Source organism: Globicephala melas, chromosome 15, assembly GCF_963455315.2.
Source record: "Globicephala melas chromosome 15, mGloMel1.2, whole genome shotgun sequence".
NCBI classification, from domain to species: domain Eukaryota; kingdom Metazoa; phylum Chordata; class Mammalia; order Artiodactyla; family Delphinidae; genus Globicephala; species Globicephala melas.
Genome location: NC_083328.1, coordinates 35,257,061 through 35,284,441, shown reverse-complemented (window position 1 = coordinate 35,284,441; position 27,381 = coordinate 35,257,061). Strand labels below are relative to the sequence as shown.

General features: G+C 48.5%; 2 protein-coding genes across 2 annotated transcripts; one reads left to right on the top strand and one right to left on the bottom strand.

Annotated features, from left to right (window-relative positions):
• Positions 1-1,813: 1,813 nt before the first annotated feature.
• ZNF174 (zinc finger protein 174) lies at positions 1,814-26,573 on the top strand. The gene is made up of 6 exons (XM_030848635.2): positions 1,814-1,951; positions 12,347-12,474; positions 13,021-13,084; positions 16,105-18,134; positions 19,129-19,351; positions 22,197-26,573. The coding sequence occupies exons 4-6, from the start codon at positions 17,727-17,729 to the stop codon at positions 22,796-22,798; spliced, it is 1,233 nt and encodes a 410-aa protein (XP_030704495.1). The 5' UTR covers positions 1,814-1,951; positions 12,347-12,474; positions 13,021-13,084; positions 16,105-17,726; the 3' UTR covers positions 22,799-26,573.
• Positions 3,928-18,152, bottom strand: ZSCAN32 (zinc finger and SCAN domain containing 32). Its single transcript, XM_060285291.2, is given in 11 exon segments — positions 3,928-4,768; positions 4,770-5,505; positions 6,603-6,757; positions 6,759-7,038; positions 9,753-9,815; positions 10,623-10,686; positions 10,688-10,747; positions 11,066-11,160; positions 13,991-14,156; positions 15,474-16,024; positions 16,630-18,152. Coding segments are annotated over 10 exon segments (2,103 nt in total). The 5' UTR covers positions 15,837-16,024; positions 16,630-18,152; the 3' UTR covers positions 3,928-4,647.
• Positions 26,574-27,381: the final 808 nt, after the last annotated feature.

Genomic DNA, 27,381 nt, shown 5'->3' with positions numbered 1-27,381 from the left:
GTCCCTGTAGAACTCAGGCTTTCTCCTCTGCAGGTTATAATGACCTGAGCCAGCTCTGTAAACGAGAGTCTTCTGGTTCTTGACATGCCTGTTGAAGACAGAGGGATTGTAACGCTCAGCTAGCTGTGGGAACTTTGGTTACGTCCTCAGGGTCTGGGTCACACCTCTCACAAAACAGAACCGGATTTCTGGTCAGGAGAGGGCCAGACTGGGACCTACTGAGGACTGATAGTAGTGCTGCAAGATATAACAGCACTGTGGGGCCCTGGGCAGGGGCTTCCCCAGACCTCCCAGCACTGCCCTGAGCACACAGGACTTGGAAGCACTCTCTGCTGTTCTGCTCAGCCACACACATCATATTCCTCAATCAAGTTTCTAACTCTGGCTTTGCAGGAATCTCCGTTCCTATACTTTTCCTCCCTGGGCCCATATGATGATCTTTGGCGGGGGAGGTAGGGTGTCCATTGATGGGGTTTATTTCCAGGTGATGGTGTTTGTGCTCTAAGAAGAGCCAGCAACCGGGGTTATGGCGGGGAGGGGGGCAGTTACCAGGCTTCTATTGGAGACCATGAAGCCCATCCTCAGGGGCTTTCCCAAGAGAAGAGGCAGAGCTATGCTCAGACCACTCAGACCCTGGGGCCTTAAAGAACAACCCACCTATTTGAAGAACAGAGTCTCAGGCTGGAAAGGGGAGAGGCAGGAAGAATCCAGGAATGAGAGGTTGTCCGTGCCTGTGCCATCCATCAGAGACGTAACCTTATCGTTCGGTCATGACCACAGTTGGGAGCAGGAAGCTAGTGATTTGGGATGCAGTTGTGGTTCTGAGGCAGCTCAGTTCCATATAGAGGCTTTGTCGTTCCCTCTGGTTCTCCCTTCAGAAAACTTCATTCTGTGATAGCTCTTAGAAGGGTCATGTATGAATCAGGTCTAGGGGCTTACATGGTGACCTGCTGCCATACAAGGCAGAGGGCCGGATCTTAGTTTAGACCTATAAGACTCTGCCACTATCAGGTGCGGCACTGGGGTCCTGACTCTCTGCCCAGCCACACGTACCATGCCTCGATGGAAGGGGTACCTTTTGACCATCCTGTATAACAAGTGAGATCTCTGATGGGTCTCCTTTTCTGTCTTTTTAATGGGTCTCTTTTTGCTTTTTCTCACTTTTGGCTGTAAAAATTTCTTGGGAACCATGTCTAATCTATACTGTGTAATAACTAGCTCTTAATCTTGTGCCAGGCACAACACCATGCCTGGGAGGTAGTTGCTGGTAATGGGTGTGACATGAAACCTCAGCTGTACCTTCCTCCTCCCCAGGAGGCTGGGCCTACGGCCCCTGCCACAACAAGGCTGCCCTCGTGGCATGAACATGTAGTATAAGGTCTGTGTTTGGAGGTTTCACAGAAATTGTTAGCCAGAAAGAGTGTTGAGAGAGACAGTGAAAAATTAAAGGTTTTGAAATTGATCTGACCCAGGTTCAAAATCCAGCTCTTTCACTTTAATCACTATGCAAGTCACTTTAAACCTATGATAGCAGGTGTGCATTGGGGCTACCAGGAAACCCAGACTTTACTTGCAAATCTCAGTAAATCCCCTATTTATCAAAAACTCCAGAAGTGCCACTAGAATGGCCAAGTGTACAGGAAATGCCCGAGCAGCTTCAGGACCACAGCTTTCTCCAGATGCCAGAACAGAGTGGCACAAGTTCAAAATCCTTCAGGCTAACTTCCATATCACAGGGAGTAGCCAGGTTAATTGCTAGTGTCCTGTGACCTGCACTCAGTCCTTCTCTTTGTCTCTATCCAGAAGCCGAGCCGAGGACGAGCAGCAGGACTGCGAGGAGGCTGGAGCTGATGATGGTGAAAGCGAGGATTCGCCTGTGATGGTGTCAGCGATGACATGGGCACAGTCTCACCCAGGACCCCAGGAGTCCTGGCTGTTCCCAAACTGACCGGTAAGGCAGTCCCTCACAGGAGAGGCAGACAAGGGGTGGCAAGAGGAAAGGAAGTTGGGTAGGAGGCCTGAGGGGCCCAGCTCTGGCTTTGGCTGTGACCACCCATCAGCCACCTTAGGCTGAGAAACCACAGCAGATGTGTGAAAAGGGAATGGTGTGCAGGCTTCGCGCTACTTCTCTGGGTTGTGAGAATATTTATTTGATCCTGTCTGTGGCAAGTGGTTAGCAGTCCTTGGAAAAAAGGCATGCTGTCAGTTGAAAAATTGTATCAATGAGTTAAAATGTTTCAGTGAGGAAGGGATGTACAGACACTATATGGAGAGCCCCAGTATTAAACGTACAGGGGAAAACTGGCTTTTCAATGGATATCTGAAGGGCTGAAGCAAACCAGAAGTATGAGTTACACGTCAGAGGAAATGGATAGACTTGAGGGTGTTGCCTTTTGTACAACCTACTTCAAATTTATTCTCAAGTGGTTGGTGCAGTGATCATGCTGATTTGTCAGTGGGACGTAGACACTAAGGTAACAGAGGTGGTAACTGTAGGAAGCAACGACCACACAGGGAGTAGGGGGAAAGGTTGGGTTTATCAGAACTCAGAAGCAGGTTGGGTTTATCAGAACTCAGAACTTAGAGGAGTGGCCCTGCGGAGCTGGAACTCAGATCTTGGGGCTTGGGGGCTGGGTGTGCTGCCTGACTTGTGCTGTATTTCTGAGGGGTCCAGTAAGGCTGGTTCTGGAAGGAAGATACAGTGTGTTTCGTTCACTGCTTTGTATTTGGCTTCTGTGTAATACCTGGTACTTTACAGGCAATCAAATGTTTCCTGAATGAATGAATAACTGGATGTATTCTCCAGTTCTTACTGTCTGCTCCAGACCCTCCCGAGAGGCTGACAGGCAAGGGCTGCGCGCTCTAGTACTGTGTTCTTTCTCCTGCCCAGCAGACTACAGGATAAAGCAGTTTGGACGGTGGAGGCAATCTAAGAATGCAAGGAGTTCAACAGTTGCATCCCAGTTTCCCTGGTTACCGCAGACCCAGGACTGGGAGGAACCTGCCTGTGAGGCCTGGGTACCTGTGCTTCCTTAGCGATTCCATTGACTTTCACTGGCTTTCCTCACTTATCAAAGCCAGCTTCTTTGAGCTGGTGTACAAAGCCCTTCAGTAGTTGATCCACCCCGGGCTGTCCCCCTCTTCCCCACCATGATCTCCAATGAAGTCAGGCTGTCCCCCAATGGGTCACATTCAAGCCCATCTCTTTGCCTTTGCCTGAGCTTTCCTAAGGTATCATTTTTTCCCACTCTCTGTAGAGCAGAGGTAAGTATGTGACTCTGGGAACTGACCTGCATAGCTTGTCCACTGGGCCATGTTCAAGGACCGTGTATGCAGAGAACTGTGGGATGGGCCAAGCGAGACTCAAGCTGAGGAAACACTGAAGTATATTTTTCTGTCCTGCCTTTGCTTCTCTTTTTCTAAATTAAAAAAAAATTTTCGGGGGCTTTGAGGTAGAGTAGAGTATACATTCTCCTTTGCTCATCTGTAATTCCTCAAGAAGGCTTAAAGTAGAGACCATGACACTTGCTTTTCAACAAAGCTTAGGCAAGGTACTGACAACCTGCATGCACAGGCCAAGAACCATGGACAACTTACCCATCTTTCACATTTTATCATAGAGATTTCACAAAAGCTTAAACATCTATGCCTTGTTCTGGATCAGTAAGCTTTAATTTTGGCTCTTCATGCTTCTCACACCCAGCCTTCTTTTCACCTGTAGTCAGAGCTGCCTGCAGCCCCTGTGTTTTCCTTACTCCCCAACCCAACTGTATTCCTTCTCTCCCCATTTTCTGCCCCTTATTCCTTCTCTGCATGTCCTACTGTCCCGAAGCAGGTTCTACCCTTGGATCCTCTTGAGGACCGTGCAGGCTTCTGCATGAGAATAAAGTTTCTAATGGAGAAAATTTCAACCAAAGGCCAAAGAAGTAGAGGGAGAAACACCTTTATTGTCAACAGAAGTGGTAATGGTTATAAGCTTGTAGAAAGTGTTAACTATAAGAGACAATAAACCAGGAACTGGGGTGGAGGTGATGGTAAAATGAGGAATCTTACAAAGATTAACCTAGATGTTACCCTTGCTCTGAGATTACGTCACCAAGGGAAACAGATTTAATATTGCCCAGAGGCTTAACCTCTCCTTCCTTTCCTTTGTTCTTTCTTTGGTGGTGGCTGGATTACAGAGTAGTGATCTGCTCTTAAGTTAGCAGTAGTACCTAACACTAGGTGTCAGAGGCCAGTTGTTGGTTTAGAATACATCCAGGCTGTTAACTTCTAGATGTGCTTCCCATGAGGGTGGAGAATTTCTTCTCTGACATGGCCCAGAAACAGTGCTCAGGCCACTAGCCCCCCCATTCTCTGTTGGGAACAGTCATACCCAGGTTTCCTGACTTATGGATCCTGTAGCCTTGTCCCCTTCAAACAGAATTGAAATCGACAATGAGACAGGACCCAGGAGTCCCAGGCAGAGCCAGAAAGAGTTCAGCATTCTTACCCTGATTCCTATTCCTGGACATGGTTCTTAAGATCCGGTTGTCAATAAACCTATAGCTAAGCTGGGGATTGCCCAGTAGAATTCTCGACAAGCAGAAGGAAGTGCCAGAAACACGTGTTGACATAAGGAATTGATCCATTGGGTTTCTTCCACACTCATAGCACATGCCTTCCTTCCTGGGATATGGGAACCTCTTCTGTGTGCACCCCCTGATGGTGGATGAGGGAAGGGTTCTTAGTGAAGATTTTCTCACACTGAGAGCACTGGTAAGGCTTTTCCCGTGTGGGTTTTCTGGTGGGCACTCAAGTGGGAGCCATTGTTGAAGCTTTTCCCACACTGCCCACACTTGTGTGGGCTCTCCCCAGTGTGGACTCGCCGGTGAGCACTGAACTGGGAGCTGTTGTTGAATCTCTTTGCACAGACAGTGCACTGATAAGGCTTCTCCCCCGTGTGGGTCCTCTGGTGGACAATGAGGCTGGAGCTCTGGTTGAAGCTTTTCCCACATTCCCCACACTGGTAGGGTCTCTCCCCTGTGTGAGTTCTTAGGTGGGCAGTGAGGTTGGAGCGCTCGCTGAAGCCTTTCCCACACCCACTGCACTTGTGAGGCTTCTCTCCCGTGTGGATTCTCTGGTGTCGAACAAGATAAGAACTGCGGCTAAAGCTTTTCCCACATTCATGACATTTAGAAGCTTTTTCCACTTTGGGGACTGGCTGGTGGTGAGAGGGAGAACTCTGAGAGCAGTTTCTCCCACACAGGAAATGTGTACAGGCCTTTTCCCCAGTACGAAGTCTCTGGTGACTCATTCTCTTCTGGGATGGGGATTTCTCCTCACTCTCCCCTGGAGAACATCTTCGTTGCCTTCTTGACACTGGAGCACCTGCCCAGCCTCTTTTTAGCTCAGAATGCCAGAAGACTTCACTGGACTTTCTCTGAAAAGGCTTGCTCATTTTTGCTTCCTCTGTATCATCCCATTTCCAATTCTCTTTTGTAATCCCGCTCTTGATCTCAATACCTGCAAGAAGAGAAATACATCAGACTGTTGGGACTTCCCTGGTGGTGCAGTGGTTAGGAATCCGCCTGCCAATGCAGGGGACACGGGTTCGAGCCCTGGTCCGGTAAGATCCCACATGCCACGGAACAACTAAGCCTTTGTGCCACAACTACTGAGCCTGCACTCTAGAGTCCACGAGCCACAACTACTGAGCCTGCGTGCCACAACTGCTGAAGCCCACGCACCTAGAGCCTGTGCTCTGCAACAAGAGAAGTACCGCAATGAGAAGCCTGTGCACCACAATGAAGAGTAGCCCCCACTCACCACTAGAGAAAGCCTGTGTGCAGCAACAAAGACCCAACGCAGCCATAAATAAATAAATAAAAAATAAAAAAATACATCAGACTGTGGAGCAGGAAAACAATGGAATGAGGAAAGAATTACAACTAAACTACCTTTAAGAAGAAAAACTAATTGGAATTCTCATGTGATTCAGGCTTCTGCTAATTAAAAACCTAAGTTTTATTTTCCAATTGTAATATTTTTAAGCTCCAAATTCTATGATCACAGGTAAATATACCCAAAACTCCATCCACCCACTTTGCTCCTATTGCACCTCTTTTTGGATGTTCTGACACAATGACAAAATGAGTCAAGGAGTCAAGCTCTTTGTCATCTGTCTCAGTTCTTGAATGGCCTGGCTTCTGGGAAGAGTAACAAAAGGCCACCCCGGGTTTAACCATCTCAGACAGGAAGAAGGCAAGTTGCTGGGCATCTGGGAAGCCCAGGCTTAGATTTGAAAGGAGGGTCAGTGCTGGAGAAGGAGAGAGAGTCTGGGCTGGAGACCTGACTGGCCATCTGTGGAAGCAAAGTAAGTGCAAATCCATGGGGAAGAATGACACAGACCCTGTGAAAGAGGCCAGCAAAGCAAAATCGGGGCTCTGAAGTGCAAAGGAAATAATCCTTAACCATGAAAACCAAGACTCTCTGGCCTATGTCAGGTCTACATCAAGATGATGACAAGGCCAGGAGCAGAATGGCTCTCTGGTGATGCCAGGCTAACGGCCCTAAGTGGACTTTCCCATGCTTTGACCAAGAGTCAAAGCCAAGAGTCTTACCACGTCTGTTTGGGAACAGGTCCGGCAGGCCAACCCTCCTAACTGCCTGGCCAGGATCCCTGAAATCCTCTTCCTCCCAGTCTTCACCATCCACGGTGGTACCTTCTCCAGCCTCTGTGGGCCCCCCATTCTGCTGACTCAGCTCTCTAGCCTCAACTTCCCTCTTGGCCAGGATCAGTACTGCTTGCCATAGTAGGTGCAGAGGCCCAGCGGCTGGAAAGGGCATCAGTTTCCTCGTAAAAGATACAAGGCTCAGGCACATAGCCTCTCCTCATGTTGCGGGAACTCAACTGCAGGCTTTTGAACTTGGCACGATGCTGCTCTGGGGTCTGCAGAAAGCTTTGCTCCTGGAGTTGTTCCACCAAGGCCCTGGAGATCTGGCTGTTCTGCTGATGGGTCTGGAGTTTTTCATAAAACTGAGAATGGCCAGGAGTGTCTTGGTCTCTTCATAGCCCCAGTGCACACTTGCTGCCAGGAGACAACTCAGTGACCAGAGCAGGGCAGGCTGATACCGCAGTGCAGGGTTTTAGCAGCCCAGGAAGCCACATCCTAGTCTCTCAAATTATGCCATGCTGGCTACTGTTGTTCCTGGGGAGATCTCACTGTGCGCTTGTTCCTAAAGCAACAACTTCCAGTGAAATCCTCTCCAGCTGAGGAGGGGTTGTAGAGTCTTTACCAAAGCTTCTGCTTTTATTTCTCTTTATCCTGAATCCCACTAATTTCCCCTGAGAGATGATTCACAATAAGCCTCGAGCTTGTCTGTCTCCAGGGTGGTGGGAATCTCTGAGGGTGAGTGGCCATATAAGAGGACCTGGTGAACAGGTAAGACTTGGATGGAAGCAAAGATTCACAAGAGAGAAGATAGGATACTTCTGCTAAGTCCCACCTCTCATGTATGAGTCCCTCCTGATCTGGCTCCTGTACATCTGTTTATATCTCTTGTCATCCCTGTGTATGTAAGAAACTGAATTACTGCAGGTAGTGTCCCAAGGTGAGAATAAGTAGTAAAGGTCTGGGAAGAGCAGTTCAGGAAGGCTGGTTACTCAAGAACACTCAGCACAGGCCCCACAGGGGCTGCCCATCTGGGCCGGTGGCTGAGGGCTCATTTGTCTAGAGCCGTCCCAGCAAATGCATTCTGATCACACCTGGTCATGATGCTCTGAAGGGCACGCAGCCTCTTCTCGTCACCCTCTAGTCCACTCTGCTCTGAGCCACTGTCTTCTTGTGCCTGGATTACTGCAGTGGCCGCCTACCTGGTCTTGACTCTCCTCTGGACCTCCTTCAGTCTCTCTCAATCCAGCTGTCAGAGTGCGCCCCTCCTCTTCATTCAACTCAACTAACCTCTGTGAGTGCCAGCAGGCCAGCTTCTGAGAAATGCAACTGTCATATGACATGGACCCTGCCTTCAAGAAGACCACAGTCCTCCAAAGGTCTCCGTAAGAAAACGGAGACACAAACACGTGTTTAAATAGAGTTAAGTGTCAAATAAATTGAAATTCTCAACATGATCCTTTTAAAACTATTACTCCTCTGCTCAGAATCCTGCAAGGCTACCCCATTTCACACAGAAAAAGCCAGAGTCCTTACAAAGTCCTCTATGTAGGGCCTGAGGCCCTAGGTTAGTGCTTCTCAAAGTATCTGTGAAGAACCAGGTTTTTTTGTTTTTCAAAATACATTGAATATGCAGTTAGATGGTGCAGCAATGTCAGATTGCTATAAAAGTTTCTAAACGCTTGCTCTCAATTTCACTCTCAGTAGTGCTGCCCCACGTGATCTGGTTCTGACCTTGTTTATTACTCTCATCCCCTCTCAATCTGCACCAGGCACACTGGCCTCCTTGCCCAGGCTCCTCCGGCTTAGAGCCTTTGCACTGGTGATCCCCTCCGACTGTTACAGTCTCCCCAGAGAGTCACACAGTTCACCCATTCTCCTTCACATCTCTAATGTCATTTTCTCGGTGAGAACTACCCTGACAACCCAAATTAAAAATGCAACCCACCCTCTGTCCCCACATGCTCCATCACTCTTATCCTGCCCCATTGCCCTGCAGCTACAATGGAACCTGATTCCCAGACTAAGATGACAGCTCTCTGAATCCACACAGCGGCTCCAGCTAGGACATCACCCACCTTCCACAGAGAACACAGTGCTCCTTCCCCAGGCTAACATTAGCTTCGTTCTTTTATGTTCAGTTAACAAAATCTAGATATAACATTTACTCACACAATTTATTCTTAGGTCACAGAAACAGCCCAGGCTTTGGCTTTACAATTTCACAACTCAAAAGAAAATCCCCTGGGTTATTACCAAGACAACATAATGGTTTAGGTACTGCTTTTCCCTGTGTGTAACCTGCAGGTGGCCAAGTGAATGGCTTTATGGCCTTCATCCCAGCATTTCCCCAGCAGTGAGGGAACAGGAACAGTCCTCAACTTACAGCTGGAAGACAAGGCACAAAGTGGGAGCATGGTTTGCTTATAGGTGACAGTACCAGGACATGTGTGCCGAGAGGCCCTCACCCAAGTGGCTCTGGAGCTGGCTGTAGCTGTGGGGACTCCAGTTTCCTGGACTGGCTGCTTCCTGTCAAATTTGTAGCTGTCTCAGGGCTTCCCTGGTGGCGCAGTGGTTGAGAGTCCGCCTGCCGATGCTGGGGACACGGGTTCATGCCCCGGTCCGGGAAGATCCCACATGCCGCGGAGCGGCTGGGCCCATGAGCCATGGCCGCTGAGCCTGCGCGTCCAGAGCCTGTGCTCCGCAACGGGAGAGGCCACAACAGTGCGAGGCCCGCGTACCACAAAAAAAAAAAAAAAAAAAATTTGTAGCTGTCTGAGCCCCCCACTGTGTCCTCGAGCCTCGCCTCTTTGCGCTTCCATGGCCCTTGGCTTGGCCCTTTGGCCTCAACAGCCCTGTCTGCCAAGCTCCTGGGAGAACTGGAGGAGCCCTGTGAGGCCAGCAGAGCTTCCTTCTCCTCCTGAAGGGCACAGGGTGCCTGGCTGCAGCCTCCCCTCCTTCGACAGTCACTGGCCCAGAGGCTTCTGAACTGGTTCATGCTGCTCCAGAGTCTGGTGGAAACCTCGTTCACACAAGAACTCAGCGACTTCCCCACAGAGCTGGCTGCTCTGCTGATGCTCCTGCAGTTTCTCATAAAACCGAGGCTGCTGAGAACAGACAGGAGAGTCCTGGTGTCCTCGGCCGCCCAGGGTGGGCCAGGCTCTGTCCCATTTGCTGAGTCTGGCTCTTGTGCTTCACCCTTGATTTCTTCTCCCCTGTTTGCTGGTGTCTCATGGGCTTTCACTCTAGTCTCCCTTGTGGAAGTCTTAGGCCTTTTCCTTGCCCTGCAGCCCTGCATACCTGGGGTCCCTGCGTGTTCTCTGATCCAGCCCAGGATGTCCTTCCGACCATGAATGAGCAACCCTGCATGTGGAGATGCAAGGAGGAGACATCAAGGCTGCAGAGCATCTGTCTCTGAATCTGACGGTCGGGGAGGCTGCTCTGAGGAGGAGCAGCCCAGATGGGGCAAAACTGATTTGAAAAAAGGCAAGAGATCGGTCCAGAGACTCTGAAAAAGGGCTCTTGTTGTCTCCTGAAGGGCCTGGGCATAGAAGTAGACTATCACGGTTGGATTCTCTTGTCTTTCAGTCTCCTCTGCTCCCCAGGACCTATCACAGCTGTGTGTGTGAGCACAAGTTCACTCATCTCTCCCCTGTTCCCAGCACAGCCTGTGCCTCCCTAGCTGCTGTCTGTCTTCCCTCTCCACTCATCCTCTGCCTCCCACACGCTCTGTCCCCACTGCCCCTGTCATAAGCCCGTGCTTTCCCTTCCTTCTATCACTCTGTCCCTCTCTGTGTCTTCCTTTCTCTGTGTCTCTTGTCGCCTCTCAGTATGTTCCTGTTCCTTCTTTCCCCCCACCCAACAGGCTCCCCACTGCCTCTCTGTCTCCTTTCCTCTTGGGTTCTCTTGGTCTGTCTCCAGACAACTGAACACATTCACTCTGGACCTAGAGGGAACGTGGATCCTTACCCAGCCAGGCGTTTCTGTCACTCTTCTGTGTAACATCCCTGTAGAGGGCCCTCTGTTCGGGGCCCAGGTGTTATCTGCCCTTCCTGACAGAGGGATATGGCTCTGTCCTCACATGTGGCTCGTCCCTGTAACAACACAGGGGTCTGCTGCTACCGATAAAATAGCACCGCTCTAGCTTGGGGTGGGGCAGAGACAGGACCACGGGTATCAGATCAGGGGCAAAGCAAGGCAGGGAGAGGTCAGGCCTCCAAGAGAAGGATCGGGATGGGTAAAGAGCCATATGATGATGTCAGTGGACAGAACAAGGAAACAACCCAAGAGAAACTCAATGGACCACGTAAAAATCTTTCCAGCATCTCTAGAAAATAAGGGACTTTAGGCTGAGAGTGAGCGCAAGATGAAAGGGGAACTTAAAGAGACAAAAGGTATCCACCATAGCTCACCTGGGCCCCAGCTGTGTGGAGCACAGCACCTGTCTCCTGGTCTCTAAGACCCCTCCTCTGAGGAAGGTTCCTGGGAGCCTGCAGAGTAAGCCAGGCTGGGGGAGAAAACAGCCACTGTTAGAGGGCGGTCTCCACGTAACAGCCACAGAGCAGAGGTTGTGAGTGGGGTCCCCAGGCCAGCAGCCTCAGCAATACCTGGGAGCTCATCAGAGATGCATATTCCTGGGCCCCACTGGGATATAATGAATCAGCAACTCTGGGGGTGAGGCCTGGGAATCTGTTTAACACGCCCTCAGGTGAGTCTGATGCATAGTCAAGTTTCAGGACCACTGCCACAGCCAATGGCCTGTGTGTTAAGAAGTTCCTTTCACCAGATCTCTCCTGACATAATAGCTTTAAAAAAAGGTTTTTTTCATTCTAAAGAAATATGTGCATAGTATATATATATATATTTTTAAATTTATTTATATTATGTATTTATTTTTGGTTGCGTTGGGTGTTCGCTGCTGTGCGCGGGCTTTCTCTAGTTGCAGCGAGCGGGGGCCGCTCCTCGCTGCTGTGCCTGGGCCTCTCAGTGCAGTGGCCTCTCCTGCTGCGGAGCACGGGCTCCAGGCATGCGGGTTCAGTAGTTGTGGCTCACGGGCTCTAGAGCACAGGCTCAGTAGTTGTGACGCATGGGCTCAGTGGCTCCGCGGCATGTGGGATCCTCCCGGACCAGGGCTCGAACCCGTGTCCTCCTCATTGGCAGGCGAACTCTTAACCACCGCGCCACCAGGGAAGCCTCATAGTATATTTTTAAAAAATTTTAATAGAATACTTGGGAGCAAGGGGAGGGAATGTCTCATTGCCCAACCACTCAGAGATGACTATAATGCTTTTTTTTTTTTAATTTATTTATCTAGTTTTTGGCTGTGCTGGGTCTTCGTTGCTATGCGCAGGCTTTTCTCTAGTTGCGGCGAGTGGGGGCTACTCTTTGTTGTGGTATGTGGGCTTCTCACTGCAGTGGCTTCTCTTGTTGTAGAGGACAGGCTCTAGGCGCATAGGCTTCAGCAGTTGTGGCACATGGGCTCAGTAGTTGTGGCTTGTGGGCTCGAGAGCACAGGCTCAGTAGTTGTGGCACACAGGCTTAGTTGCTCCGCGGCATGTGGGATCTTCCTGGACCACGGCTCAAACCGGTGTCCCTTGCATTGGCAGGCAGATTCTTAACCACTGTGCCACCAGGGAAGTCCCCTATAGTGCTCTTAAAAATACCATGGGAATTCGATTCTTTTTTTTTTTCAGACCAAGATACTACATTCTTTTCCAGATCCCCATCTTCAAGAATAGTACAAAGAAAATGGTACATTTTGATGACTTATTAGTGGAACTTGACCCCTGGGGAGGTTTCACCACTTGGGAGCAGCCCGCAGGTACGGTGAGCTGAGGTTGCAGAACGTGGAACACAGTGAGTCCTGCCCCCTTTACTCAGACCCCAAAGTCTCAGAAATCACACACCAAAGAGCACAGATGTTCCCAAGGATTAAAAGTAAATAAATTCTAAATGGCAAAGTTTTCTAACATATTGATAGTGTATTTACTTCACTTAAAAAATACGAAAGCAGGGACTTCCCTGGTGGCGCAGCGGTTGAGAATCTGCCTGCTAATGCAGGGGACACGGGTTCGAGCCCTGGTCTGGGAGGATCCCACATGCCGTGGAGTAACTAGGCCCACGAGCCACAACTACTGAGCCTGCGCGTCTGGAGCCTGTGCTCTGCAACAAGAGAGGCCGCGATAGTGAGAGGCCCCCACACCACGATGAAGAGTGGCCCCCGCTTGCCACAACTAGAGAAAGCCCTCGCACAGAAACGAAGACCCAACACAGCAAAAATAAATAAATTAATTAATAAACTCCTACCCCCCCCCCAAAAATACAAAAGCAAACAAACTCTTAAGACTGTTTCTCATTTCATCAACAGAAGCTTGCCTTCTTAAACAGCATGAAGACACAGTGCTTTTCTTTAGGATCTGAGTTAAATAAAGGTAAGGGGGCTTTAAAATAATTACTTAGAAACCTGTAAGGGCAGCTTTGAATTACACAGAAAAGGCAGCAGTGGCCTTTACATAATCTAGAAATGTATGCAGCCAAAGTGCTTCACAGAAAGAGACTTATAAAGATAGAGCCTTGGTCTGTCTGCGCAATGGAATATTACTCAGCCCCCAAAACAAACCAAGTAGTGATACTTTGTAGGCTGGAAACGTGATAAATGAGAGAGGCTAGAAACAAAAGGTCATATATTGTAGGATTCTATTTCTATGAAATGTTCAGAACAGGCAAATACAAAGAGAGAGAATGAGGAGCAACTGCTTAATGGGCATGGCGTTTATTTTGGGGAGGATGAAACTTTTGGAATGAGACAGAGGTGGTGATAGTACAACATTGTGACTGTACTAGATGCAACTGAATGGTTCACTTGAGATGGCTAATTTTACATTAGGTGATGAATTTGAGATCAATTAAATTTAATTAAATTTTTAATTAACCTTTTTCTAAAAATTAGGACAATTTTTTAAAAAAGCACTGGAAGAAAGGAAAAACTAATAGGAGAAATGTATTTTGGAAGAGATTAAGCTGGATGGAAGGGGGTTGTATTCAAGTTCATGAAGAACCACTCTGTCGAAGGTGAGGTAATTATGCTCACCTTTAGTAACACCAGATTCAGAAGCAATAGAATTAACTTGTGATAAGAGAGAATTAAGCTAACACATAAAGGATCTCCACCCACATTTTAAGGGCTAGTACCATCAACTATAATTTGAAAACTTGATTTTTGGATGTATCTCAAAGGCATTTAATCTGGAACCCAGGGGCCAACTTGAGCTCAGACCTGTATTTCCAAGAGATGATTGTCTCTCACACCTTGGGGGAGGGCAGAGGCTTCTGCTTACCTTCTGACTGTCCCCACGGTCTCTGGGGTGAGCTCCGTGACCCCTTCACAGGCCATTCTTCTGGAAGAACCCCCTGTTTCACGTGGGATCTCAGTGATTCTCTGGCTGCTCCCAAGGAGGCCGTCTCCTCGATGGGCATTTTCAAGTCCTTCCCAGATTCCGGGACCTGAGAACAGACCCCATCATCTGTCACTACAAATTCCTGTCTAAAGTGACAGAGGAGAGATACTGAGAGGTAGCTGGGGTATCACCTCCCTTACTGCTTCTCACTTCCACTTCCTGCTCTCCCCTTCACCCCCCTGATGGGTTTCAAATAGCCGTTTTAACCCTTACATTCCTATACTGTTTTCATTCACATTAAGAGTGTGATCCTGAAATGGTGGTGGACAATAAGGGAGAGATGGTCCACACAGAAATGGCAAGGGGAACCGGGACCAGGATGACTGTTAGCACAAAGGGATTCCCGCTCTGCTTAGGTCCCCTCTCCAAACTCTTAACTTCGTACATGTGCTCCACTGCCCTTCTCCATCCATCCTGGTTATTATTAACAGTCTCCAAACCATGGATATTAAATTAACTTCCCCCATTTCTAATGCATCACCACCATACTGCTCCCCCCTCCAAATTATGTCAAAACCTTTCAATCCTATGAAATTTCATCGACACCCCCTTCACCACTCTTCCTCCTACAGCTGGTGTGCACATCCGCCTCCTCGCTGGGAGACGCAAGCACATCCTGATCCAGCCATGCAGACTCGGGCGTCAGCAGGCTGCTTCCTGCTCTGGCCACAGTCACGTTCAGGCTGGCACTCCTCTGACCCACACTCCTCCGTTACTTGTTGCCTCTCCCAGATTTCTGACCTGGATTTCAGCCGCCTTCTTCCCACAGAATCTCCCACAACTGAAGCCCTCATGTTTCTTTTCCTTCTCCTGTGCCTTTCACACCCCCCTTCTCCCAAAATATACACGACATTACACTGAGTGGATCTCAGACCGAGTCCTTACCTCTACAAGTAGGTATTTTGTGAAACTCATCACTGTCCCAAACTGACCACTTAATTCAGGCAGCAAGGACCGGCTCTAATATGACTTTGTTTAGTGTACAACACATGACACACTCCTTCAAGGAACCTTCTAGCAAGACAGATTAGATTTAAATTCAACAACATCTCTAATTTTCCTGACCTGCTGAGTGAAGGATTGTTGTCCTTTTCCTCGCCTTGTTTTGGAGAGTGTTATCTCACTTTAATTAGTGACTCCAAGGTTTCAGTGAATATATGAATGTCTAAGTTATTTCAGCAAATGAGAAATTCTTCCCATAGACCAAGGACATAGGACCAAGGCAGGATAGCTAATACTTTCTGGGCAGCAGACAGCTTCTGGCATTTCTCAGCTAAGCGCCTCTCCAGTAACTGGATTCTTGAGCTCCTCACACCAACTTCTTCATGACTAAAACCACAAGGTTCTGACTGCCTTTTCTCACCTGCTGCCCAGGTGCTCTCTGTACATCCTCAACCAGAGCCACAGCTTCATCACCATTTTCTGGACACTGCTCCCTCACCCAGCTCTGGATCTTTTCTGGCAAGATGGTCAGAAACTGCTCCAAAACCAGCAGCTCCAGGATTTGCTCTTTTGAGTGTGTCTTAGGCCTCAGCCACTGACAACAGAGTTCCCAGAGTTTGCTAAAAGCTTCATGTGGACCAGCTACCTCCTGGTAGCAGAACTGCCGGAAGCGCTGGCGGGAAGCTTCATAGTCAGGGCCGTTGTCGTGCAGGGCTGATTTCTGTCTCTGTGTGGAGTCCTTGCTTGGGGACGGGTGTGCCTGGGAACTCCTTATTGCAGCCATGGTTTGCTTCAACGAACTGGCTTACTGGTTGCCACTTCCATCCTGCAGATCAGATTCCATCTCTTTTCTTATCACTGGGAAGCGGGTCTCCTGGATACCAGTGAAAAGTGTGTCTTTTTGGAATCAGAGACATGAGCATTTCATAGACATGCAGACTCAGACGCACACTTGAAAAAGGCTCAGTGAGGCTGGAAAGAATCAAAAAAGACAGCATGAAACCATCCCATATTCCTCCACTCTAGTTATTATGTTTTTTTTTTTTATGCAGTACGCGGGCCTCTCACTGTTGTGGCCTCTCCTGTTGCGGAGCACAGGTTCCGGACGCGCAGGCTCAGCGGCCATGGCTCACGGGCCCAACCGCTCCGCGGCATGTAGGATCTTCCCGGACCGGGGCACGAACCCGTGTCCCCTGCATCGGCAGGCGGACTCTCAACCACTGCGCCACCAGGGAAGCCCAGGCTGATTTCCTTTTTATTCGGCAAGGATGCCCTGAGTACTCCAGTGCACTCGGTGCTAGGGTTAGGTCCTGCGGCTGAAGTGGACTAGGAAACAAGTCCGCGGGCTCCCGCTCCGGTCTCCCGGGGGTGAGACGGGCAGGGCCACAGGCCGGAGAGAGTCCGCGCTGGGGCACAGGGATCGGGACACCTCTGGCCGGCTCGGGTGGGCCGGGGCGAGGGGCCGCGGCACAGGAGGGTGACCGCCGACCGTGCGAGGGGCGCCCTGACCTGGCCCAACTGCCTCTGAGACGACTGCCAGCAGCAAGCCCCCGGCCACCAAGAAGCGGAGCACTCACCTGACGCACTCACTCGCGACTCCCCAAACTCGCTCGGCCACCGGGTCGGAAGTCAGCACCGCGAGACCCCGCGCGGATCCGCCCACTGCGCTTGCTCGCGAGTCTTGCCAGCGGACTACAACTCCCGGAGTGCACTGCGACGGCGGGGCGCCGTTCTCGCCAGCATCGACAGACCCAGCAGCCGATAGGTGAGAGAGAACGCCCCCGAGGAGCCAATCCCTCTGCGGAGGAGGCGCGCTCTCTCGTGGCACAGTTTCGCGGCAGCCTGTGGGAGTGTCCGCGACGAGCGGCTTTTTCCCCGCCCTCAGCCTTGGCTCCTGGGTTCTGGTTCCCCGGTCCCCAGAGAGGTGAGTCGGCTGCAGGTGGGCGTGTGGAGCGGGGCTGTCGGCGGTGCTGCCGTCGCAGGCGCCACCCCCGGCTCGCACCCGGCCACGTAGTTGAGCCGCGCGCCAGAGTGCTGCAGCTTCGCCAAGCCCCGGGCCAGCTGGGGCGCGGAGTCGGAGCCGGGCGCCCTCGGAGGCCGGAGCGGCTGGGCCTCGGAGCCTCGGGGGTGAGCAGCCGCCGCGTCTCCGTGTACCTTGCTCGCTAGCAGGAGGTTTCCGCTAACTCACAACCCCCAGCGTGCGCCGTGGCCTGCCTGGGCTCGCCCTGTAGCGCCCGGCGAGATGCTGGAAGTCGGCCTGTGGAGGATGCGGGGGAGCTGGTGCAGGCTACCTGGATGACAGCCTGAACTTTTCCCAGGGATTCCTGCCAGCCCATTAGGTCACGTTGCGCATTTTCCTCTGAGACCTCTTGTGCTTGCCGCTGAAATAAAAGCGGTATTTCCCCCAGTTTCCTTTTAGGACATTATGACTTTTCTCCTTTGCAAGACAGTTCAAGAAACTGGCAGAAAAACAAACTCTTCCCACTCTCAGGGACTGTGTTGTCTTCAGGAGTTTGGGGTCAAGTTCAGCGAATGAGGAGGCTCTGTTTGCATCCTTTCCTTTCCAGTATCCTCAGAGGAGCTTCGTTTCTAGCATCTTTCTAGCATTCAGGGCCATGATCCCGAAGGCTTGAGCTGTTTACAAGGAGAGAGAAGCTGTCTCCTGAGCCCCAAAATGGCGGCTAAGATGGAGATAACTTTGAGCTCGCAGTCCCACATTCAGGCTTCCTCCAAGCAAGAGAGACATATAATAGCAAAACTAGAAGAAAAACGGGAGCCCGCTCTGCAAAAAGACTGGCCCGATCCTGAGCTCTCCCGCCAGAGTTTTAGACGGTTTTGTTATCAAGAGGTGTCTGGACCCCAAGAGGCGCTCTCCCGTCTCCGGCAGCTCTGCCGTCAGTGGCTGCAGCCTGAGGTGCACACCAAGGAGCAGATTTTGGAGCTGCTGGTGCTGGAGCAGTTTCTGAACATCCTGCCTCCGGAGATCCAGGCTCGGGCCAGGCATCAATGTCCAATGAGCAGCAAGGAGATTGTGACCCTGGTGGAAGATTTTTACAGAGCAGCCAAGGGACCAAAGCAGTGGGTAAGGAGGGTACTTTCTGTGGTCTCCAGGATTTCTTTTTCATCTTTCTTTTTCATCTGGTTAGTGTTTGGTTTCTGGACCCCTCCCTAGATAGAGTCCAGAATTTCAAACGTTGCTTCTGGCCTCTATTTGGAACCCTCCTCCCCCCACCCTACATAGGGAGATGTAACAGGTTTTCAGAAAACCCAGCCACAGGCATTCCAGTGAGAAAGTAGAGGATCAAGTAAGGCTCTTGAAACTTTGCTGACAGATCTCCCCTGACGCTTTCTTTTTGAAGTTTTTCTACAGTCAGGATTCATAGCAGGCAGGGTCATTCTACTGGATAGGAATTTGATTTGGGGGGAACTTTATTAGACCTTGTCCGAAGTATCTTGCATATTGCCTTTGGATCAGGAAACTCCAGCTCAATTGGCTAGTATTCCTTCCAAATCCCACCCCCAAGTCAGACTGCAGTAGGAGCCTAGGGAGGAAGCAAACAATCATGTGCTTTGGTGAATGGAAGCAGTTAGGGAACAGGGGTAGGGCAATCCTCTTACTACTGAGATCTCCTTACCAGGAGAGCCTTGGGCAAAACAATTTACTGGTAAGGGTGGTTTTTAATGGCCCCCACCCTACTGCTTCCTGATCCTACGGGGCCTGTTTCCTCCAGAAGCAGGGAGGCAAGTGAGCATAGGGTAGGAACCTGCTGGGTGGGTGTCATGGCTGACCCTGATATATTTGTGCCTGCTTTCTGATGACTTTGACTCCAGGCCTTGAGAAAGCCCCAAGCTTTAAGGACAGGAAGTATCGGCTGATTTGAAGCAGCCTCCTTTTGGTCATTCTGCACGTCCTTCCCTTTGCTTCCTTTGAGAGTTTCTGCATTCTCTCTCAAGGTTGACCCCCAGGCCATTATCAGAAATTTCCAGGGAAAAACAGTCATTACAGAGCAGTGAGAGGTCAAGCTGCCCTCAGACAGTCCTTGAGTTGTGCTCTAATGCATGGGGCTTGTTCCTAGGTGGCTGTTTGTATGGAGGGCCAGAAGGTGCTCTTGGAGAAAACTGGATCCCAGCTTGGAGAACAGGAACTGCCAGACTTTCAACTGCAAACTCCTAGCAGATATCCCAGGGAGAGCTCTCTGGAGGAGACGTCCCAGGCAGGATCTCAGGCTCAGCGGAGCCCCCGTCATTGGGAAAAATCCCTGCTCCTCCAGGACCCAACCCCCAAATTGGCTGAGACAGGTAAACACTCGGTGCCTCTTCTCTCCTTCTCGTCATCCCCTTATCGCCATCAAAGCATTTCATGGTTCTAAAAAGCCATAGACCAGGTATTGGGTTTTTTTTCAATATTGTATGTGATAGTAGATCTTTATTCTCCAACGAATTTCACGAATTAGAATGGTAGTGTTACTAAAGTGTGCTTTTATCATTTTCTGTTCATGACTATTTGAGAATCCAGTGCACAGGATTATTCTAGTGCCTTCTTTTCTGTCCCATTCAGAGCTACTTATAGTGAAGACAAATCCAAATATGACCACTGATGAACTTCCATTCGAGCTGTGGCTGAGTTTCGTCACTTAAAATAGTCCCATGTTTAGAAGGGACCTAAACAAGATTCTGCTAATTAGAGAAAAAAAAACCCTCTCCGTTTTATGTTCTGCCTCTTTCTCCTCCTGTGACATTGTCCATGTCCATTTCCTCATCTGTCTCTGGTACAATGCCAGTATAATTGCAGGCCCTGCTCCACACAGTCCTGTGGTCTCTCTGACTGAATGAAAGTGACACTTTGGCCAGTCTTGGTGATGTGAATACAGGATATGGTCAACAGGTTAGAGAGGAAGGTTACAAGAAAGCTAGATTTCTTAAGATTTGCTACATTCAGCGAAACACTTTGATTTCATTATTCTCAAAACTCATGAATGGAGAAGACCTAGGGCATCCAGCAGGAAAGCACTGTGGCCCTGGCTGAGGTCCCGCCTCATAACCTACGGCCTTCATGGTCCTAAAGAAAGTGGACCACACGTACTCCCTTCTTCTGCCTCAGCAGAGGCAGCTGGGTGTGCATGCTGTCTCCATTTCCTTTTATTTGATTCCAGAGAGGGTGGAGTCTCATGCTCAAGGTTCATCCATGTTGTAGCATGTGTCAGTACTTCATTCCTTTTTAATGGCTGAATAATATTGCACTCTGTGGACATTTCGTCTGTTTATCAGTTGATGGACACTTGGGTTGTTTCCACCTGTTGGCTATTATGAATAGTGCTGCTGTTAACAGTTGTGTACAAGTTTTCGTGTAGATGTCTGTTTTCATTTCTCTTGGGTGTACACCCAGGAGTGGAAATGCTGGGTCCTATGGTAACTCACTGTTTAACCTTTTGAGGTTGGACTTTTCCAAAGTGGCTGCGCCATTTTACATCCAGCAGTCTATGAGTATTCCAATTTCTCTACATCCCTGTTGACACTTGTTATTTTTTGTCCTTTTTATTGCATCCATCCTATTAGGCATGAAGTGGTATCTCATGGAGCTTTTGAGTTATTTCCCTAATGACTGATGATGTTGAGCATCTTTTCATGTGCCTGTTGGCCAATTGTGTATCTTCTTTGTAGAAATGTCTATTCAGATCCTTTGCTCATTTTTTAAAATTTTATTTATTTATTTATTTTTGGCTGCGTTGGGTCTTCATTGCTGTGCATGGGCTTTCTCTAGTTTCAGCGAGCGGGGGTACTCTTCATTGTAGTGTCCGGGCTTCTCATTGCTGTGGCTTCTCTTGTTGCGGAGCACGGGCTCTAGGCATGCAGGCTTCAGTAGTTGTGGCTCGCGGGCTTAGTTGCTCCGCAGCATGTGGGATCTTCCTGGACCAGGGCTCAAACCCGTGTCGCCTGCATTGGCAGGTGGATTCTTAACCACTGTGCCACCAGGGAAGTCCCCTTTGCTCATTTTTAACTGGGTTGGTCTTTTTATTGTTGTAAGAGTTCTTTGTATAATCTGGATACTAGACCCTTATGTATAATTTGCAAATATTTTCTCCCATTATGTGGGTTATCTTTTCACTTCCTTGATAGTATCCTTTGAAGCACAAATGTTTTGGATGTTGAGGAGGTCCAATTTATCTTTTTGTTTGCTTGTGCAAACATACATATCGAATGTACTATTGTCTAATCCACCATCACAAAGGTTTACACCTTTGTTCTGTTCGAAGAGAGATAGGTTTAGCTCTTACATTTAGGTCTTTGATCCATTTTGAGTTAATTTTTGTATGTGTTGTGAGTCGGGGTCCAACTTCATTCTTTTGTATGTAGAAATCCAGTTGTTCAGCACCACTTGTTGAAAAGACTATTCTTTACTTCATTGAATTATCATGACAACCTTGTTGAAGAGCAGTTGACCATAATTGTGTGGGCTGCTTTTTAAATCTGAATTTAAATTAAAGTTGAATAAAATTAAAAATTCAGTTTCTCAGTTACACAAGCCACATTTCAAGTACTCAGTAGCCACATGTGGTTAGTGGCTGCCATTCTGAATAGATCTTCCACATGGCAGGAATCCTGTTGGATAATAGCACTGTTGTGGAGTTTCTGTAATGAGGGTGCATGTCTGGCCCATATCTCAATTTCCAATCACATATGCTGTCTATCAACTTCATAATGGAAGAAAATACCACACTTACTGGATTTACCATTATTTGAAGAGAGTGGTGGTCATTGTCCATGTAAGTGAGGGTATATTTGCAATGTTGAAATTTCTGATGGGTTTGCTTTTCCCTATTTCTCCTTTCTTAAACCTTTCCCCAAAGGTAGGAAGGAGGGAGGGGTTGGAGAACTTGTTTCCTAACTTTAGTATACATCAGAATCACCCCAGCTTCCCCCTGTTAACTGCAGACTTCCAGGTTCCATCCCCCAGAGATTCTAACTCAGCAGCCTTGGGGGAGCAGGGGCAGCCTGCTTGGTGGACAGCTGCCCCAGATGAGTCTAATGCAAGTTGCCAAGTGGAGAACAGCACTTTGAGAAACTTTGCCGTGTATCTCATAGCTCTTTTGCTTGGGTTCTTTCTTCGAAGCCCAGAAATGAAACATATTCTTTATAATTATAGAGGCCTCCAGAATGAAAAGTGACAACAAGGAAAATCCACAGCAGGAGGGGGCTAAAGGAGCAAAGCCAGGCACCTTGTCAGTGGGCAGGCCCAAAGGGAATGGTCTGCAGAGCCCCGAACCCAGAGGGGCGACTGTGAGTGAGCCCCGGTTGTCACGGAGGCAGGTCAGCCCCCCACGCGCTCAAAAGCCATTTGCTCACTACCAGAGACATTGCAGGGAACTGGAATACATCAGCGGCCCCCTGAAGAGCCACCCGCTGAGAGAGCTGAAGAAAAGCAAGGGAAGCAAAAGAAACCTGAGCAGCCGTTTGCAACGTCTTGGTCACCAGCCGACCCGCTCAGCGAAGAAACCATACAAATGTGATGACTGTGGGAAAAGCTTCACGTGGAATTCAGAGCTGAAAAGACACAAGCGAGTCCACACAGGGGAGAGGCCCTACACGTGTGGAGAGTGTGGGAACTGCTTCGGGCGGCAGTCCACCCTGAAGCTGCACCAGAGGATCCACACCGGAGAGAAGCCCTACCAGTGCGGCCAGTGTGGGAAAAGCTTTCGCCAGAGCTCAAACCTTCACCAGCATCACAGACTCCACCATGGGGACTGAAAGCAGGGCTGGGTCCTCTCTGTTCGGAAGAAGGTACTTGCATTTCTCCTTCCCCTCACTTGCATGTAAATCACAAAGACCATCTGCGTGACTTACAAGGGAGAAAACGAGATCCCTGAGGAGTGATGGTGCCCGTCGGGCTGGTGAGGCGTCGGTCGGGAAGAGGCTGACAGGGGACTTGATCGTGCATGGGGTCGTGTACGATGATGGGGGAAGAGATGGAAGGTCTAGGCATTGGGTCAGAGAGCACCGGGGTGTCTGCTGGAGAGCGGGGAGTCACTATTGAGGGAGAATCAGGATGATCCTGCAGACGTGCCCCACACCTTGATGTTAAATCTCCTCCTGCTGCTTTATTTATCCTCTAAATCTGTTCAAGGATAAATCCTATATATAGTTATACATTTGCTGTCATACCAGACAGTCTTTATCATTGCACACACTCCTTTAATAAAGATGAGTGATCTGCAAGAATTTCAAGGCAGAAGTTCATTGGAATGTAAATCCCCTAATATTCTTCCTGTCATTCCTGGCTGTTCATAACAAAGGAAGCATGAAGTGGGAGTATGGACACGTTTGTGTGAGGCAGGGGTCTCCAAGTATTAGTGCTTTTACCAAATAAATACACATACACACACACTAAAGGTTCTTTTTATATCAAAGCACCTTTGATTTGGTAAAAGAAAAATCACAGCTGCTGCAACCCCCCACCCATAGTGATAAGGAAAAGCTACAAGAAGCAAGACTGCTAAGACAACAAAGGGAATCCTTCCTACTTTCCTTTCTCACTTAGGCCAGTAGCTTTAAGAATAACAAAATGCTTGGGGTGATGAAAATATACTAAAACTGAATTATTTCAGAGCAAGTACCCAAAATCATTGAAACATTCATTAATTTTATGATATGTAAGTTATACCTCAAAGAAGTTTCTAAAAATGACAAAATGTATTTATGTAAAATGTTAAAGTCCTAGAACTAGGCCTGAGAGATCATCTAATCCCACCCCTCATTCTCTCAAAATGGAAATTATAACCCAATCAGTATACAATTCTTAGTCACACTGGGCAAGCCAGTGGATCTCCTAGTTTAGAGAAGACTTTTGGTAGGTGGGTGCAGTATGTCAAGCAGGAAACAGGTGCAGGTAGCATTCTTCCTAAAGCATCAGTATCCTCACGTCACTGCTGGCCACCTCAGGGCTGTGGTTGTGCTATTGTGTGTCCCCCCACCAAGGATCTCAGGTTCCTCTGACCACAGAGGGACAGGTGCTCACATGGGCAGCCCTGTCCCCCAGGTCTTTGCACACACTGTTCCCTTTGCCCTTAGGACCCGCCGCCCCCACTCCCTCTCCCATCTCACAAGAGTTGCCAGCTCTGCAAAGCCTCCTCTGACAAGTTCTAGGCAGAGGTAGACTTCACCAGTGGCGCTCAACCTGGTAGCAGTTTCGCCCCCTAGAGGATATTTGGGAACATCTGAAAACACCGTTGGTTGTTATGACTTGGGGGAAGGGAGCATAGCTCCTGGCCTCTGGTAGGTACAGACCAAGGAGATGTAGCTAAACATCCTGCAGTGCACAGGACGGCCCCAAAACAGTTATCTGTTCCAAATGTCAGTAGTACCAAGGTTGGGGAACTGTGCTATATATGTTAAAAGCTCTTTAAGGACAGAACCTTGATTTTCCATCACTTTAGCTTTAGAACTTAGCCCACACCCAGCCAGGAGAAATAGGTGTTCAGTAATTGAAGAGTTGAGGGCCCCTGCTTCACCCTGGGGCCCATTCCTGCCTGAATCAGAGATCCTGGTGGCAGTCTTTGAATGCAGTGGACAAAACCTCTCATCTTTTGAGCAGAGAGAGACTTAATGGGAGCCCAGTGGCCTGCTTCCTAGTATTTGGTGGCCCTTCAGAATCTAATCCAAGGTCCCTTTCCCAACAATTATGTTAGATGTTAGAAGAGTTTATTGTTAGGCCTGCCTGTTATCTCACTCCTGTCCCCTGCCTCTCACCGGTCAGAGCCTCCTGATTCCTTATTCTGTTACCACCTTTTTTTCTCCAGGCCAGTTTCACTGTTGTTTCTTAGTAACTTCCCTAATTATATTTACGTCTGTATTAGTTTCCTCTTGGTGCTGTAACAGATGACCACAAACTTAGTAGCTTAAAACAACACAAATGTCTTCTCTTATAGTTCCTGAGGTCAGAAGTCCGAAATCAGCTTCACTGAGTAGAAGTCAAGGTGTCAGGTGGGCTGGTTCCTTTGGAGGCTCTGAGGGGTGAATCTGTTCCCTTGCCTTTTTCAGCTTCTAGCGGCTGCTGGCATTCCTTGGCCTGTGGCCCCTCCCTCCATCTTCAAAGTGCGCCCCTCCCTCCATCTTCAAAATGCATCCGTCCAGTCTCTGTCATCACGTCACCTCTTCTGACTCTGATCCTCCAGCCTCCCTCTTAGGAGGACCTTTATGATTATATTGGGTCCACCCAGATAATCTGAGGTATCTCCCCATCTCTAGATCCTTAACACACCTGCAAAATCCCTTTTGCCATATAAGGGAACATTCACAGGTTCCGGGGATTAGGATGTGGACCTCTTTGGTGGGGACTGTGATTCAGCCGACCACATCCATCTAGTGAATCAATTCGGTTAGTCAAAGACGATCTCTCCTAAAAGCAAAGGAACATAGATTTCCACTTTCCTTAGATTTGGGACAGGAAATCTCTCTTAAAATAAGAGCTTTGTTTACTTGGTATGTTTTGAAGAACCCGTGTATGTGTGTTTTCTGTCTTCTGATTATGAAATTAATAATTGCTAAATCTTAATGTCTTTGGGTACCTGTTCAACTGTGGACCTTGAATAAATGTGACAAAATCACCACTCTGAATATCACTCACTCCCAAAAGGTTTTCAAGCCTGTGATGCTGCTGCCTCCACCAGCCCAGTTTTCCTTTGACAGGTAAGGCTCAGCTCCAGGTGAGGAGTGCCCGTGAGGGTCTGAAGTCCTGGTAGAAGGTCCCTGGGCACTCAGCCACATTTGCTGGTCTGTACTCACTTCTTCAAATGTAGGAGTCCCCATGTGTGGTTCCACCAGAGAGTCTCAGCACAAAACATTGACCTGCTGACTTACAATCGGCTACCCCATATGAGAAAATAACCTCTCTCCTTTTGTGTGCAGCCTTACCCATGGAGCGGTCTGTTAAGTGTCACCATGTTTTCTGAGTTTGCCCTGTACTCACCTATGTGGGGGTGGGATGATTCCTACCTTGGTTATTTGGTCCCCGGCTTACCCCAGGAGACACGGAGAGGGGAAGATTCCATGCATATGTGAGGGATATGGACCTCGCAGATTTCTCTGAAAAGCATTTTCCATCTACAGCAGATAAGGACTTGTAAAACCCGTCCCATAATACTGTTATCGCTCCCAACAAAATTAACAGCTCCCAAATACCATCTGATAGATAGAGTTGAAATTTCCCCCAGATATTTCTAAAACCAAAATGCTATTTTTTACAACTTTATTGAGATATAGTTCACATATAAAATGTATCCATTTAAAGTGTACAGTTTAATAATTAAAGTAGATTCACAGTGTTATACCACCATCACCATAATCTAATTTTAGAACATTTTCAACAGCCTAAAAAGAAACCTTTGGGACTTCTCTGGCAGTCCAGTGGTTAGGACTCCAGGCTTCCACTGCAGAAGGCACGGGTTCAATCCCTGGTCAGGGAACTAAGATCCCACAAGCTGTACAGTGTAGCCAAAAAAAAAAAACAAAAAGAAAGAAACCCTGTCTCATTAGCAGTCACTCCTCACTCCCCATCCCTGGGGCCCCTTGAGCCCCCTTCCTCCTTTCACTCAGCACAATGTCTTCAGGGTTCCTCCATGTGGTAGCACATGTCAGTACTTTATGCTTTTAGTGGCCGAATAATATTTCAGTCTGTGAACAGACCATGTTTTGTCTATCCATTCATCAGTTGATGGACATTTGGGTTGTTTCCACTGATTGGCTATTATGAATAATGCTGCTATGAACATTCATGTACAAGTTTTTCTGTGAACATATGTTTTCATTTTTCTTGGTTGTATACCTAGGAGTGGAATTGCTGTGTCCTATGGTAACTCTATGTTTAAGAATTTGAGGAACCGCCAGACTGTTTTCCACAGGGTCTGCACCATTTTCCATTCCCACCAGCAGTGTATGAGGGTTCTAATTTCTCCACATCCTTGTCAACACTTGCTATTATCTGTCTTTCTGATTGTAGCCACGCTAGTGGATATGAAGTGGTGTCTCATTGTGATTTTGATTTGCACTTCCCTGTTGGCTAATGATGTTGGCATCTTTCCATGTGTTTACTGGCCATTTGTGTATCTTCTTTGGAGAAACAGCTATTTCAAAACCTCTACCCTTTTAAAACTGGGGGTTTTGTCTTTTTATTGTTGAGTTGAAGAGTTCTTTATACATTCTGGATTCAAATCCTTATCAGATAAATGACTTGCAAATATTTTCTCCCATTCTGTTGTAATACTTTTGCACAATTGCAATAACTCTCTTTAAAGCACTGTCTGACACCTGCCAAAATACAAAACTGACTAATACGG